The sequence below is a fragment of the Trachemys scripta genome, chromosome 6 (assembly GCF_013100865.1).
Source record: "Trachemys scripta elegans isolate TJP31775 chromosome 6, CAS_Tse_1.0, whole genome shotgun sequence".
NCBI classification, from domain to species: Eukaryota; Metazoa; Chordata; order Testudines; family Emydidae; genus Trachemys; species Trachemys scripta.
In genome coordinates this window covers 98,730,706-98,746,789 of record NC_048303.1, presented here as the reverse complement: position 1 = coordinate 98,746,789, position 16,084 = coordinate 98,730,706, and the positions used below count along the sequence as shown (strand labels likewise).

Below are 16,084 nucleotides of genomic sequence, written 5' to 3'. Positions count from 1 at the left end.
AATGCAGATTTGCCTTGTCTCCTGCCATTTACCCCTCTTCTTGTCTCAAAGACCCAGTTTACTACTTATGTGTAAATTGAGGTAAACACATTCCTTTGTTTAGAATAGACCTTTTTAACAACTTTTGTCTAGTCAGGGCTGTGTGGTTTGAATAGATGGTAATATCATTATATGGGGGAATTCAGAACTTTACATATAATGAGGCTACATACATTTAATCATGATATTATTGATTAGCAAGTTACTAGTTTTCAAATGATACCTCACAAGGCATATTTGCACAAAGATTATTGCAGTGGTGGATAGGGTGTGGATAACGGGTGCTTTCGGTCACAGGTGTTTGGATCCTGCTTGTCTCACAGTCTCACCAAGATAAACTACAGTGGATATCAGTTTACATGCTTTCCCCTGGTAGGGAAAGTACATCATTTTGAATGATTGATTATTCTAGTGCCTGATTATTGTTGTGGAAAGCAAATTGTGTCAGTGATGCATTTATTAATTCTGATGTATTGAACAGCATCTACAGTTGGTCTTTCATGGAGCCTGTTCTGCATCTCATTGAGTCTTGGAATGAAATTATGAAATAATTTTCTGAAAGATATCTTTATACTACTTTACTCTGATACTTTCAATGCATTATGCAATGAGTGATAATCATTTCTATTTGTTTGCATGTTAGTAGATTACTTTTTAGTTTATGGGGGAAAATGTATAGATTCTGTGCAAAGAAGCCACTTAAATCATATCACATTATTCTTCTCCACTGATGAACCAAAATGCAATGTGATTTGCAATTTAAATGTTCCTTTAGAAGCTGTGTAAAGGCTTTAGCTGCATAAAATCATTTCACCAACTTTTATAAACTTAATTATATATTTTAAAAATCAAATGTTTTTTCTAGGATCGGGTTTACCCAGAACTGCAGAGGTTCATGGCAATGTCCAATATGCCCTCTTTGTCCATTGGGAAGGATACTGTGTGGGAAAAGGTGATAGCTAAAGCTGCTTCCATCAGAGATATATGCAGACAGAGGTAAGAATGAGTGTTCGTTATTCAACTTCGAGAGGGTGCAGGGTGTTTAAAGGAAAGCTGTGCTGGTCACTTCTGATGAACCTGTTATCTTAATTGTGGGGCTTATGGTTTTTGATGGCTGTAATAGATACATGTTGTCTTAGGCAATACTTCAGAAGCTAGTAAGTATAATGTGTATACTTGCCTTTTAATACGAACAGAATGGGACTACATGAAGGACTCATAGGAAGCACATATAAACAAAACACAGTGCTTCAGAACAGAATTTACGAAGAAATTCTACTTTCTCGGGCCTTTCTGTGACAGAGTTTCATTGAGACATCGCATTTGTGCAAAATGTACTTGGAGTCCACAATGGAAGAGCCAGAATCATACCACTGGCTTCAACCGTGTGCTTTGTCCTCCATTAATATGCTGCTATAGAACCACTGTTTGAATGTCATTTTAGATATGGAAATGAATGAGCCATGCAGCTAGCTGACACCCCAACTGTCCTCTGGGACATCAGGGGTTATGTCTACACTGCATACTAAGGCCGGGCTCTGTCTCAGATTTGATCCCAACCCTCCCCGCCCGCCCCCCCCTTTCCATCCACAAATCAGTCTGACTTGCTAAGTTTACTCTGAGGACCATCATTTCTTCATTTCCGGATTGAGTAGGCAAAATTATAATCCTAACATTATGTTAATGTAAATTTTTTGTATTTAATTTCTGATATTTTTTTCTAAAGAAAAAAACCTTTTCTGATTTCACTGTGTACTTTAATGTCTGCATAATCAGCGCTGTAAATGGGAGTTATGTACTGAAGAGTGATTGTATTAAAAAGGCTCCTTCTTAGTCATTCCTTCTCCATATGTAAATTTAGAGAGACAGCTGCTTACTTGACTGACTGAAATAAATGTTTACTACTTTTGATTCCTGGTTGCACTGAAGAGCCAGCACAGCTCTGGAGGGGGAGATGGATTCTATTTTGACTCACGCATTGTTAATCAAATAATGAACTAAATTCTGGATTGTAGAATCTTTAGCTTGGTGTTTCATCATAAGCCAGAGGGATCCCATTTTTACTGTCAGGTTCCAGGTTTTGTTGGCAGGGCTGACAGTTTTTAACTTGTAAACTCAGACCATTTGAGGTAGAATTATTGAGATACAAACACAGAACCTCCACAATGCCATTTTTATAAAGTCACATTTTAGAGCAGAACCACTTTCTCTGGTCAGATTATTAAACTTGTGAAATTCAGTCTACACATTTAAAGTAGCAAAGAAAGGCATAACAAGAACCGATGGCTGGAAACTAAAGCCAGACAAATTCAGATTAGAAATAAGGCACACATTTTTAACAGGGAGGGACATTAACCATTGGAACAAACTACAAGTGAATTAGTAAGTTCTCATGTCTCTTGATGTCTTCAGTCCAAGAGCAGATGCCTTTCTGGAAAATATGCTTTTTTCAAACACAAGTTATTGGGCTCAGTACAGGGATAACTGGGGATATGTCTATTGAGCACAGACCCAGGGAGTTGGTGGGCTTGGACTCAGGTGGCTAGCCCATGCCACTGCTGCATCATTCAAGGTGCTATTTTTAGTGTGCCAGCTCGAGCTGAACTAGTGCACATCTGTCTACCTGTGGTGGGAATCACACCTCTCAGCTGCAGTGTAGACATACCCTGGGTCAAATTCTGTGGCCTGTGTTATGCTGGAGGTCAGACTAGATGATCTAATAGTTTGTGTCCTTAAAATCCATGAACATTAGTATTATATATTTACATGATTCCATAGTCCTATGTTGTCTTTTTTTTATTGTCTTTAAACCTAAAGTAGTTTTTCCGTTGTTCATGCAAAACTATTTTTTTCAGTTGCTTGTAAGTGTTGTCTCTTTCTCCCACTTCCACTTACCTACCTGGAGACTAGTCTTCTGTGAAGACCACACACCTGGGATGATTCATACCTCTTGTGACATTCAGTACTGTCTGAGTTATGAATGCACAGAAAAAAACCTTACTCTTTTTAGAGTAGAAAATGTGTGATTTATTTTGATCATGGTATATTTCAGCCAAAAGAATTTTTTTTTGGAAGTTATGAGCATCTGGAACCTGGGTTATAAAAGAAGTCTCAATGTAACTGTAACATTTGCTGTCAAGTGATGTTGTTAGAGTTGAACTATAGTTATAAAATAAAAAGTATAACTATTATTAGAGTTGAAAATTTAAATGGGATTTGTGATAGCACAGTGGAAATGATTTAGAGGCTATAGAAAGAGAACTTAGAAAGCCTAAACATGCTGTACTTACATCATCCGGTCAGATGATTTATTTATCCAAGTTGTTTAAAGAAATAGTCATTAAGTGTTAAATAGGAAGCGGTCCTGTGTAGAAGAATATGTGCTATTAAATATTTCTCTACATGTCAAGAAGCTTTGAGAGGTGAAACTGAATTTTTTTAAGTACTCAGCCTTCATGCAATATTGTTTTCCACTAGGCCATATCAACATGGAGCTGATATGTTGGCTGCAATTTCCCAGATATTGAATGAATGCACAAAACCTGATCAAGCCACACCTGCTGCTTTAGTATTACAAGGTCTTCATGCACTTTGCCAAGCTGAGGTAAGGTTAATTTGGACTGTCCTTTTTTTGAGTACTGCTCTGCATTGCACGCTTCCATTTTCTAGCAGGCATTGCTGTAGAATAGTACCATGTTTCCTTCTGTTAAATTAAACTTTTATCTTTTCCTATTTATTAATTATTCACTGGGAAATGTAATCTGAGTGTTTCCCTGATCAGTTGCTATGATATCCCTCCAACATGGGGCCAGGAATTTTAAGTCTCTTCCCAGCTCTTTTGTCTATCAACAGGCAGATGTCCCCTCAAGAATTTTTCCTTCAAATTTTAGATGTGGCTTGGTGCATAGTTCTATTTGGCTAAGAAGTGCACACATCCTATTATTTTTGTTACCCTGTGTTCTTAACCCTGGTCCCTTTGACTGTCTCATTCACTTATGTCTTTCATTATGTTATTCACTTGTTATGACTGTAAGCTCTTTTGGACTGAGACTGTCAGTTCCTATGTGCTTGTACTATTCCTAGCACAATGGAACCCTGATCTGGTTGAAGATTCTAAGGACTACCACAATATGTACATGTTTAATAATAATGTCAGCAGCATGCAATTTAATTAATAAACACCTGTATAAAACAACAGAGTCCAGACTGCCGCTAAAAACCAACATCTGGTTCAAGAAAATTATCCCTGAGTTTTCTTTTAAAGTGGGGTATCACCCTTTTTGATCCTATCAACGCATTTTCAACATTAGCATCAATTACTATTTAAACAAGCTTGCCCCTTTACTAGCATTTTTAGATCATATTTTCTGACCTAAGCACCAGTGTGGATAGTGCTATGTTGACAGGAGAGCGTCTCCTGCTGACACAGCTGCTGTTGCTCATTGGGGGTGGATTAATTAAGTCGGCAGCAGAGCTCTCTCCCATCGGCTTAGAGTGGCTGCACTAGAGAGCTTACAGCAGTGCAGCTGCACTGATGCAAGCTCTCTAGTGTAGCCATAGCCTTAGTGCGCCTGATTTACTACTTTGTTACATCAACTTCATACGAGTGTCATGGATTGGGGAACCAGGCCTGCTATCACATTATTCTGTGCCTTGGGCCTCTCATAGAGAATTCTTGTATGGGGTAGTGGTATGGACAACCATATTTTGGAATGAGGGTAAAAGAGTTTTTTTCCCCTAATTAGTATTTAAACATCGGTCTCCAGAGCAAGAACTTGAGACGCAGTATATTTGGTGGTTAGTCAGAGTTTCTTGGGTCTTCTTGACCTGTCCTGCACGCCCTTGCCGGGGAGGCATAAGGCACACTCAGAATCTGCTTCCTAGTCTGCACTTGAGCCAGTGCAATGGCACAACTATGTACACAGGCTTTTGGCAAAAATCATTGATGAGTCCTTAAGAAAGTGGTCTGATGTTTAACGAATGTTTGTAAAGCATTTTGAGATGCTCAAATGAAAGTTCCTGTATAAGTGAAATTATAATAAAACTTGCTGTAGTGCTAATATTTAGTCTGAATAGTAGTTTTCAGTTGAGTTGAATATAATAATTGTTTGGTATACCATGTATACATAAAGTAGGTACCACTATACATGAATTTTTTACATCACTTAGAGCATTGGATTTGCATTTGGGAGATTTATGAAGAAGGCTAAATCTTCCTTTTTGCTTTTGTGTAACAGAGATCTTTAAATGAAACTATAGTATGCACTGACTTGCATGTCAAAATTGTAAAATATACAAAGTAGTTCTTGCCAGGCCACATTTACTAATTCTGGGCGAATCTTTTGGTTTTTTTTGCCAGCATGATTTCAACAGAAGCATACTTTCTGAGAGGCCATCTATCCTGGTTTCTAATTGATTTCATGTGTAAAGTGTTGTATGCAGGCCAAGAAAGATTCAAGAATGAAAATGCTAAGCATAGTTGTTGTTTTTTAAAAAAAACCTCTTCCAAGCTGTTTCTGGAAGTGGTTTCTTGCTGTTTGCTCCACAATTCCACATTTATCGTCTGTCTTTGACCAAAAAAGGGAACTGGCAAAGTGGAGCAGTATAGTGAAATAAAAATTATACAGATGACAAATTATGCTAACCAGTGAATTTGATGTTTAGTGGAAATTGCAATGTTGGACAGTCTTAAAACAGTGTGCATTAATAACTTGGCTATTAAAACTAAGGTTAAACTTTTTTTACATTTAATACTTGAAGAAACTAAGATTGTGGTTTGAATTTTTTCCCCTTGGATTAAGATTTCCCTTGTGTCCTTTATCGAGTCCTGTTGATTCATCACCACCACTCAGGTATTTTTCTTAGCCTTACATTCCCAGCCACACGAGGCCCTGCATTACTAACATTTTAGTTCAGCTCCTTCAGCCAGGATTACAGATGCTATTATTTAATTGTCCAGAAGGGTTGCTACTGAGCAGGGCCGGCTCCAGGCACCAGCTTAACAAGCAGGTGCTTGGGGCGGCCAAGGGAGAGGGGCGGCACCTGCGGCAATTCGGGGGAGGCAGGTCTCTCACCCCCTCTAGGAGCGAAGGACCTGCTGCTGAACTGCTGCTGCTGATCGTGGCTCCCCCCCTCCCCCCAATTTCTACCACTGATCGCGATTGCGGCTTTTTTTTTTTTTTTTTTGCTTGGGGCAGCAGAAATGCTGGAGCCGGCCCTGCTACTGAGGCCTGGTCTACTCTGGGGTGGGAAATCAAGCTAAGTTACGCAACTTCAGCTACGTGAATAATGTAGCTAAAGTTGACGTACTTAGATCTACTTACTGCGGTGTCTTCACTGCGGTACGTCGACTGCTGATGCTCCCCCGTCGACTCCGCCTGTGTCTCTTGCTCCGGAGGAGTACCAGAGTCAACGGGAGAGTGCTTGGCAGTCGATTTATCGTGTCTTCACTAGATGCGGTAAATCAATCCCTGCTGGATCGATCGCTCCGGAGGTAAGTGTAGACATGCCCTGAGAGATGCAAGGTGCTTTCTCCTCCTTAGCCCAATTTCAGCCCTCCCAGAGCAGTGTACTCCCTCCACAGCATTCCTGTCACTCTCAGAATGAGTGAACAAGAGTGTGGGACTGGAAATCCGACCTGCCTGTATCTCCCCAACAGTAGTGTGGAGAACTTTGATTCATCTGGTTGGTGGGAATATTCACCATCGGAGACTTTTTGAAATGTTAAAGATGTGCTTGACAGCCTCCATTCCCTATTCATCTGCTTCTCCCACTAATGTCTCTGCTTTGTGGAAGCCCACTACCTTCTCCTCATTCAACTCACATATCAAAAAGAATGTAAAAATATAGTCATTGAGGTTGCCAAGTCAAGCACTTCAAGGTAAGGAATTACCAGAATTAAGTTAGCATGGCCAACCTCAATTCATCTTTGTTCTGTGTACATTATGATACAGTCTCAAATTAATGATCACACACTTTTCTCCCTAAGATCCTACTTCTTTCATTGTTAGGCAACCTAAAGCTTTGGTTCGTTGTCACTTCCCCTATGATATGCATCCGAAGAAGTGTGCTGTAGTCCACGAAAGCTTATGCTCTAATAAATTTGTTAGTCTCTAAGGTGCCACAAGTACTCCTGTTCTTCTTTTTCCCCATGATAGTTTTCACCATGCTTTGCACTAGCTTTTGTTGAGTAACTACACAGTCTTATTGGTGTAGCCCTGTTCTTTTGCCCCATCCATCCTTTTCCTAACCCTGTTGTTCTGTTACTCTCTTTGCTGCATCATATCTGAATTTATTTTGTAATTTCCTCAGGACAGGAACAAATACTGACCATATCTTCTTTATACTTCAAGGCAGCTAGTACATTTATGGTCTCTGTAATGTAGTAAGTAGTAATAAAACTATAGTTAGTGTCAATTTGTCTTTTAATTCAACAGTGTGCTTTAAAGGGGGAGTCCATTTTTTTTTAAGTTTATGAAAGTTTTTTTTTTTTTTCTTAAACTCCATCAGTTCTTGAGCTTAAAAAATTTTCAGAACAAAGGTAAACCTTAAACTGTATTTCTTTAAATATTACTTTGCAACAAACTTGGCTTTTTATTTGGAAAAAGGTTCTATATATTTTTAATTTCTATTCACATAACAGTGTGCTAAGTTCTCTATAGGCATATACAGTAAGACAAGTGTTAACAGCCCTTGTAGATTGTAAGAGTTCTTAAGAATTCACAGACTAAATAGAAAATAATCTAAATAGTCAAGAGAGTCTTCTCTGAAAAGCAAATATAGGACTTTCAGATCATGAGACTAGTGAGGTACCTGCTGTATCACGAAGGCGAGCATAGCCATAAATGGTCTGAAACCCTGTTGTAAGAGACTGATCCTTCCCTACTGTGGCAGTTACTATCAAGTGTGATGTTCTTGCTCCCAGGACTTCTGCCTTTGTACTTGAACCTCTTGGTGGTTCACCAAAGCCCAAGTTTTTGGCTCATTTTTGGGCATTGTGCAAAGTGTATTTTGTTTACTTTATTCTTGCAGCTTGGCTGTCCACAAATTTTATATAGCAGCAGTGGTCATTTTTATTATACACAATGCATTGTGAGTTCATATACAATTTTATTTTTGCAAATAGCTCATAGTTGCTATAGCTGTAAATGCTCTATAAATTACTGAATGAATATACCACTTTGAAATGGAGGGCAAGTCTGATGGGTTTTGCTGTAGTTGCCTGTTCTAGAAAAAGTTCTAATAGGAGTTGTAGTTTAGTGCATAATCTGAACATTTCAGATGATGACTGTGAGGGATGTAGAGCTGATCTGTAATAACCTATGAATGCTATATGTTGACTTGGTTATTGGGATGTTTACCATCTGAATATGTCGGTTTTGTTTAATAGTAGCCTGTGTGGAAAAGCAAGCAGGCAGGGGAGAAGAGTAACTTAAGATATGCCATGCCTCAGCAAACACTTGAGGGTTCTTACAGGACAATGGCAGAGCCATAGGCTCCAACAAGTCTGCCTTGACCTCCTCTGAGCCTACTAGGGCAAAGCCTGAGAACTGACAAGAACAAGGGGATTCTGTCTAGATTAAGAGTCTCTCTATCTTGTTAGGGGAACCAGACTGACTCAGGCTCCTGCTGTTGTGTCTGAAGAAGCTAGGCCTTCCTAGCTAACTATCACATGATGGCAGAGCTGTAGGTAAGGTAGATGTGCATATAGACTGTTTTTTAAAATCCTTTTTCTCTTATGCTTCACTCCTACTGTGAGAATAAACAGTTTGGTTTAAGAAGGCTGTCTGGTCACTGTATCCATCACTGGTCACAGGCTCCTGAAGGGAAGAACTGCAGGTGTCAAACCCACTTTGTTTAGTTGGTATCTTACCTAAAGCTCTGCCATACATGGTGACCTAGGCAGGCTTAGCATCTTCAGACACCCCAATGGGTGCCTGTGTCAGTCTGGTTTTCCCAAATACCTCCCAAACAACTATCTCACCTCCCTCCCTTTCTCTTTCGAGAGAGAGCATGAGAGCTAGTGTGCCCCTTTTAATCCATCCAGAGTCCCTTTGTTTTTGTAAATTCCCAGGCTTTTGCCCTTCTTGTCAAAACCATTTTGGTAGGCTAAGCAGATTCCTCGGCACCTATGGCTCTGCCATTGTCCTGTAACAACCCTCAGGTGTTTGCTGAGGCATGGCTTATCTTTAGCTATTCTTCTCCCCTTCTTTCTGGATAAGCATAGTTGATATACAGACACTGTGCCACTAGGCCTGGTCTAAGAGTGGGGAGAATTGTGGAATTCCATCTCAGGGCGTGTAAAGGCATGAGGCCAGAGATTGAGAAGGTGCATTCAGAGAAACTGAGAGGGGACAGAGATACAGGTAACCCTCCAACTGTTTGTTCTTATAACCACATTACTACTGATAGTGCCAGCAGCCACATGAAGTCTCAATATAAATGGATGCTTTATTTTTCTCAGGGAGTAAATTTACTTAAAATGTCATCCTCTCGTCTCCCACTCCCCTCCCCCCAGTTCAGTACAGAAAGTTAAAGTATGTTCTCGCAGTGGTGCTCCTCTCCTTGAGATCAGTAGATCTGAATAACTAAAACTTTCCTTTCCAGCAAATGTATTTCCAGGCAGTGTTTTGTCCAGCAGTGAGATATGCATTTTAAAACTCAAAAAAAACAAAGACAAAACTGACTTGACCAGAAATCCTGGAAGCCAATAAATTGTAAAGGTTGTTAATTTTTCAAGATTGAAATGATCTGTCAATCTAAACAAAAATAGAACCAACGAGTGTAAGGACAAAAACAAATGTACAAAGAACTTGCACCAAAAGCCTTAGATTAGAGAGTCTGGATTTATGAACATGCTTTTTCTAATCGGCAACAATTCTGTTGCGGCAAAAATTAATAGGCGCCTCGGCATCATGAAGAAAAGCTCTTTCATGTTGTTCACTTCCTAGAGGGTGTTGTATTTTCAAAGAGAAGCATTGTACAATTGAGCAATAACTATTGAGGCACAGGGCATTTCCTGGGGATTCATGACCGGCAGAGAGAGTTCACCTCAGGCTGTTTATCACAGTCAGCTATTCCTCCGGATATGCGCCATGCCAAGGTTGTTATTGCTATTATAACCGTTTATTTATTTACTTTTTAAAAATGAAGTGTTTGGGGAGCAAAGTACCTCTTCCCTCTCTTTTCACCCACCATTGTTTCTTCACAACACTACAGGGTGGATGATTTTCAATGGGGCTGCTGCTGTGTCGGACAGTTCTAGAGAATTATTTCCTTGTAAAAGGAGCCAATCAGAATTCTAGGTTTTAACATTTTAAGGGTTATAAAAATAATTTATTTTGGAATTTTGATGGCATAGCTGAAAGCCTATAAATGGCTGGCCAGAGTGCACAGCTGTGTACAGTAGGTTTTTTTAGTAGACTGTAGCTTCTATATTTATTACATTCCAGAGATTTTTTAATAGTGTGGTTAAACAGTGTTACGTTTTTTATATCGAGTCATATGTTTTATTTGGTGCCATTTCCCAGTCAGAAAATTCACTAGATCATCTTTTCCTCAAACACAAATCTGGGGCAAGGAGTATTTGTGCACAGACAAGACCTATTGCAAATTCTAGTCTGACTCAAAACAAAGCAGTAATTTGTAAGCTGTGAAGTCTTCTTCCAATTTACTCGTCTTTTGTAGAACCTGCACGGTTTATTTTCATCAAAGAATTTGCCTCCCTGCATTATTCTTAAGTTATATATGGATACAACTTATGTAGGGCTCTAAATTGTCTCCTATTGTTTTATTGCATTATTGTGACACACATTATATTTATTATTTTACTCTTGCTAGCAGCAAGAAGTTTAAAACAGGAAAAAAGTGACTTCTTGTAAGTCCTACAACAGTCTGAATTGTGGAAGCAGGCTATTAAGGGCCCATGCATGCCATATGTTGTTTATGTGGGAAGCATGCAAAGTAGAACATTTATTTGCCTTGTTTGTCTTTTTTATCTTGTTTGTTTTGTTGTGGGAGGAAGAAAAATCATTATTGCTACAAGGATTATTTTTTTTAAAGCACGTCAAGGGAAAATCATATAAAATACCTACAGCAATAAATGTTTAAGGTTAGTTGCTTTTGATGTCCCGTACATTTATTAGACTGTGTCCTTAAATGTTATAGCTCCTGAAATATTACAATACTACATGAGCTTTGGAAATGGCATCATGATTTTCAGATTTCTCCCCCGCGCGCACACAGAGAGCCAGATTTTCAAATGTGTGTCCGCTAGTGGCTCTTGTATTTTGGGTTGTAGAATGGCAAAATGGATAGTTTTCATACTTGAGCTGCTACGATTAGTTCAATGGGCTGATAGATTGGTGCCTTATTGGAGCATCTGCTTTAAATTGGAAAACTTTATTGTGGGTGTCCTATGTCAGAATACAAGCACTATTCTGGTTAGTGTTGGTGAATTACTAGATCTCAGTGAAGTTCTGAGGGATCTTTAAAAGCAGGGGCGGCTCCAGGCACCAGCGCAGCAAGCGTGTGCCTGGGGCGGCAAGCCGTGGGGGGGCAGCATGCTGTTCGCTGTGAGGGTGGCAGTCAGGTGGCCTTCAGCGGCATGCCTGCGGGAGGTCCACCAGTCCCGCGGTTTCAGCAGCAATTTGGTGGCGGGTACGCCAAAGCCGCGGGACTGGCAGAAACACCGCCGAATCCGTGTGACCGCAGACTGTCTGCAGGCATGCCGCCAAAGGCCACCTGACTGCCATGCTTGGGGCGGCAAAAAACATAGAGCCGCCCTTGTTTAAAAGAAACGGGGAAGGTTTTAATTTTGTCAGTTAGCAGCGGAGGAGCCTGGCTCAATGGCTGCAAAGCATGATAATCCGAATTAACGCCACTGGGCTGGAAAGAATATCATGGCTGAGACTATAAGTGTCTGTGCAACTATGCTATTCAGTGAATAAAGAGTATTTATATAGGTTTATACCTTCCCTTGGGTTGCCATGTTACTTTGAATTTGGAATAGTGCTTGAATTCAGCACATTGTGTGCCCAAACAGAATGGTCATGGGAGCCCTATAACTCTGAGTCATACTTCAAGATAGTGTTTTAATTAGTTATTATTGTGATAGCTCTGAGCCTGCCTAAACCAGATGAGTCATCCCTGAGCCAGTGTGTGTGATAAGTATCAGAGGCAATTACCTGCAAGTCTTGTGATAGGCCCCATGCCATTCAACGAGGGCTCAGACCATCCACAGGCAGGATCCCATCCCGGTGATCACAAGGCAGGTAGTCAGTCTCCTAAGTGAAGCAGTCTCTCCAGTCTGTTCAGCATCACTACCTGCCCGGGAACACTCCCATTGCCAGTATTTCAATGACTGGCTGTGGTCTAGCCTACTAAGGCTCCAACTGACCCTTGCTCCAGACTTCTCCTGTTCTAGCTGTGCCTGTTTCCATGCTAGCCAGTCCCTGCTCCAGCCTGCATCTGCTCCTGCCTCAGCTGGCTGCCTGGTGACTCTGACATTAGAGTATTCTGTGCCTTTCTAACTTGGGAAAACATTGGCAATAGAAAATTCCATTGACATTTAAGGTGAGTTGTTTAGTTGCATACATGGCTAGTTAATTGAGCCACTGAAAGGAATCCAGTATTCAGCAGAACTCCCAAGTGCCACATGCTGAGGAAGGGAGAGCCTCTCCATCAAAGGTAAGAGCCTCCTTGTTCTGTCTCTCAAGGATGAGAGCCCTTATGCCACTCAGTCCTGCTGACATTTCTAAATTCAGCGGGACTTGAAGCTTCTGTCCTGCTGAGCTTGTAAGTTCCATAAGAGTGGAGCTCTCTAGCCAGCAGTCTCTGGGAAGCTAACTGATCTAACCCAGGTGTTGGCCCAGTAGCTGGCTGGCACCTCTGTGCCCATTATCCAAATCTTTAATTATCTAAAAGTTATGGGTGTCCCCTCAACTTGCAGGTAGTTGGGGTTGTATTACAGTGGGTTAAAGGAAGCCCCAAGCTCCACTAGCAAAACTGCCTCTAGAGCAGGGATCGGAAACCTTTCAGAAGTGGTGTGCCGAGTCTTCATTTATTCACTCTAATTTAAGGTTTCATGTGCCAGTAATACATTTTAACATTTTTAGAAGGTCTCTTTCTGTAAGTCTATAATATATAACTAAACTATTGTTGTATGTAAAGTAAATTCGGTTTTTAAAATGTTTAAGAAGCTTCATTTAAAATTAAATTAAAATGCAGAGCCCCTCGGACCGGTGGTCAGGATTCGGGCAGTGTGAGTGCCACTGAAAATCAGCTCGTGTGCCGCCTTTGGCACGTGTGCAATAGGTTGCCTACCCCTGCTCTAGAGGCTAAGGAATCTTCTTCTGGTTTGTTCCCTAATTCCTTTGTTTCTTTTAAAAATCCTAGGAAATTGAATATAAAAATCTTTGTGAATATGAAGGTAAGTACTCAGAAGACAAATATCACTAAAGCCACGGTCGAACACAACCTTACCTTGACCCATTTGTCCTAAGCACTATGATGCAGCTTTCAGTTACGTGTCTTTATTTCTCAAACTACTCCTTAATACAACTTTTCTGATGACTCTACATGTATGTATGTGGAGCTGTGTGTTGTGTAAGCTATAACATTCCATTACAATATTCAGTTACTTGAAAATTACACAGTAAAGCCCTGATTTAGCAAGATACTTAAACTTCTCTCTAACTCTTAGCACATGAGTAGCCCTATTGACTTCAAGAATAGTTATAGTTAAAAGCATTATAAGCTGTCATATGTGAGTTGACAAGTAAAATCTTTCAATAAGTGTCAGTATCAATGAGGCTCAGTTAATAAATCTTACTGTAAGTACACTATACCTATATAGTGCAATCAAATACTTAGCACCTGGAAACCCAAAGCATTTTTATGTCAGCTTGTGGAAAAGTTCAGTTTCCAATTGACTTGCGTCTATGACGTTAGACATATATCGATATATTTAAAATTAGTGGTGTACAAATATAAATTCTATGCACAATATTCTTGGCAAAACTGAAGATACAGATTCACAGTATTGTAAAGACAGTATAACACTAATATTTGATGAAAGTAAGAACTAAATATCCCTTATAAATTAAACATACATGTGTGGTTGATGATAAAACAATTAAAATACAGAATAGTTCAAGTCAAACAAGGTCAAAGTCAGATGACACTTGGGTATTTATGACAATGAAATTATTGTAGTGTACGAGATCATGTGTCTCTAAAAGTGTAGCACACCTTGCATGTATTATATTGTATTGTTTGATAAATGATTTGTGATCGTGTAATTAAAGATTGTATTATCATATCATATATGTACATGAGGAGGTGCTAGTTTCCTTGGTATCCAAACAACTATTCATTGAGCATGTGTAAGTTTTATGGTTAGGTTGGCTTTCCACATTTGCTTCGCCTGTATTTAGTGGTATATGCTTCTGTTTTACCTTTATAACAAATTGTGCAGCATAGCTTGCATATTTTTGATTAATGGCCGTATTCAGTTGAGCAGAGTCAATTTTGATTTTTGCAGTCTGTGTTAGAGATGCTTACACAATTTAGAAGTTGTGTGGTTGGTATGTGGTTAGAAAACTGTAATAGAACTGAAATAATGTGCACTTACAAGTATTTTAAAAAATACTGTACAAATGTTAATGAAATAATTCCTTTAAGGTCACATTGGGTTTGCAATAGATGTAACCCTCAACTTCAACCAGAAGAAGGGCTTTTAAAATCCATTTTTCATAATGGGTTGAATACATAGAGCTAATCCAGGAATCAACAGTTGATAGGGTGGTGGTTGTTGTTTGTTTTTTTTAAAAAGGCAGTAATATCTAATCCATGAAGATAAGTAAAGAATGTTGTGCTACATGGATGCAGAGCACAGGATTCAGAGTTCCAGCAAAACTGTTCTGTGTTAAATTTCTCCTGGGTAATTGCATAGTGTCAAACACAACTATCATGAGCTGCTATGGAAAACTTTTCAGCCTCAAACCACTTGTTCCTGTGAGCACATTCTTTCAGGTATCAGGCCTTGTTTCTGTCTCCAGGTGGAATTTTGCAGATATGCCACTCACGGACTGAGCCCTGAACTGTGGTAACCTGTGTATCAACTATTACACCACAGGTCTGACTGAGTTTAGCACCTGTGGTTCTTTCCTTCCAGAGCCTGTGACCAGTGGTATACAATGATTGGACAGCTTCCTTAAAACAAAAGTATTATTATTTTAGCAGTAGAGCAAAGCATGTCTATCTTACCTCAAGGCTTACTATTCTCTGATCACAACCTAGGCAGGGCTAACTTCTTCAGATACATCCATGGGGGTCCTGATGCTTCAGTCTGGTTCCCCTGATCAACCACCATCTCTCTTTATAGTCCCTATCTCTGCAGCTCTTTTGTTCTTCTCTGTTCCTGGGCTTTGTCCTGGGGAGGGATAGCTCAGTGGTTTGAGCATTGGCCTGCTAAACCCAGGCTTGTGAGTTCAATCCTTGAGGTGGCCACTTGGGGATCTGGGGCAAAATCAGTACTTGGTCCTGCTAGTGAAGGCAGGGGGCTGGACTTGCTGACCTTTCAAGGTCCCTTCAAGTTCTAGGAGATGGGATATCTCCATTATTTAATTTAATTTGTCCTTTCTGTAGGCTCAACAGGAGACTAAGCCAGAGTCCTCAGGATCTGACATTGTCCCTGAACAACTATCAAGTGCTTTTTGAGGGGTGGCTTTTCTTGTGCCATTCTTTTCCTTCCTGCCTTTTTTTCAAAATGCTGTTGTTGAGATAACCCAATAAATTCATCCCCCCAAAACCAAGCCAACATACAATATTGCAGATTGTCACAGGGCAGTTCCAAATCAATCATATCTCCCATCCTCTATTACATTGTCTTCTGACCCCCCAGTATGGTCTGGCGTCACATTCTGGGTGCTGGGCAATTAGCATTTTCTTTTTGTCAGCTGTTTGTAAGTCTAGAAGCTCACTGGAGTTCAACAAATAAAAGTATGCTAGTATTAGCTGCTAACTACTCAAGAATAGTTGCCTT

The 16,084-nt window shown here is 40.0% G+C and overlaps 1 protein-coding gene across 1 annotated transcript in view; it reads left to right on the top strand.

The window, feature by feature from the left end:
* Window positions 1-16,084, top strand: part of FOCAD (focadhesin) — a 194,394-nt gene that overhangs the window by 93,650 nt on the left and 84,660 nt on the right. The window contains exons 14-15 of the mRNA XM_034774465.1: window positions 905-1,035; window positions 3,517-3,643. Of these exons, the coding sequence (XP_034630356.1) occupies window positions 905-1,035; window positions 3,517-3,643 (258 nt within the window). The remainder of the gene's footprint in view (window positions 1-904; window positions 1,036-3,516; window positions 3,644-16,084) is intronic.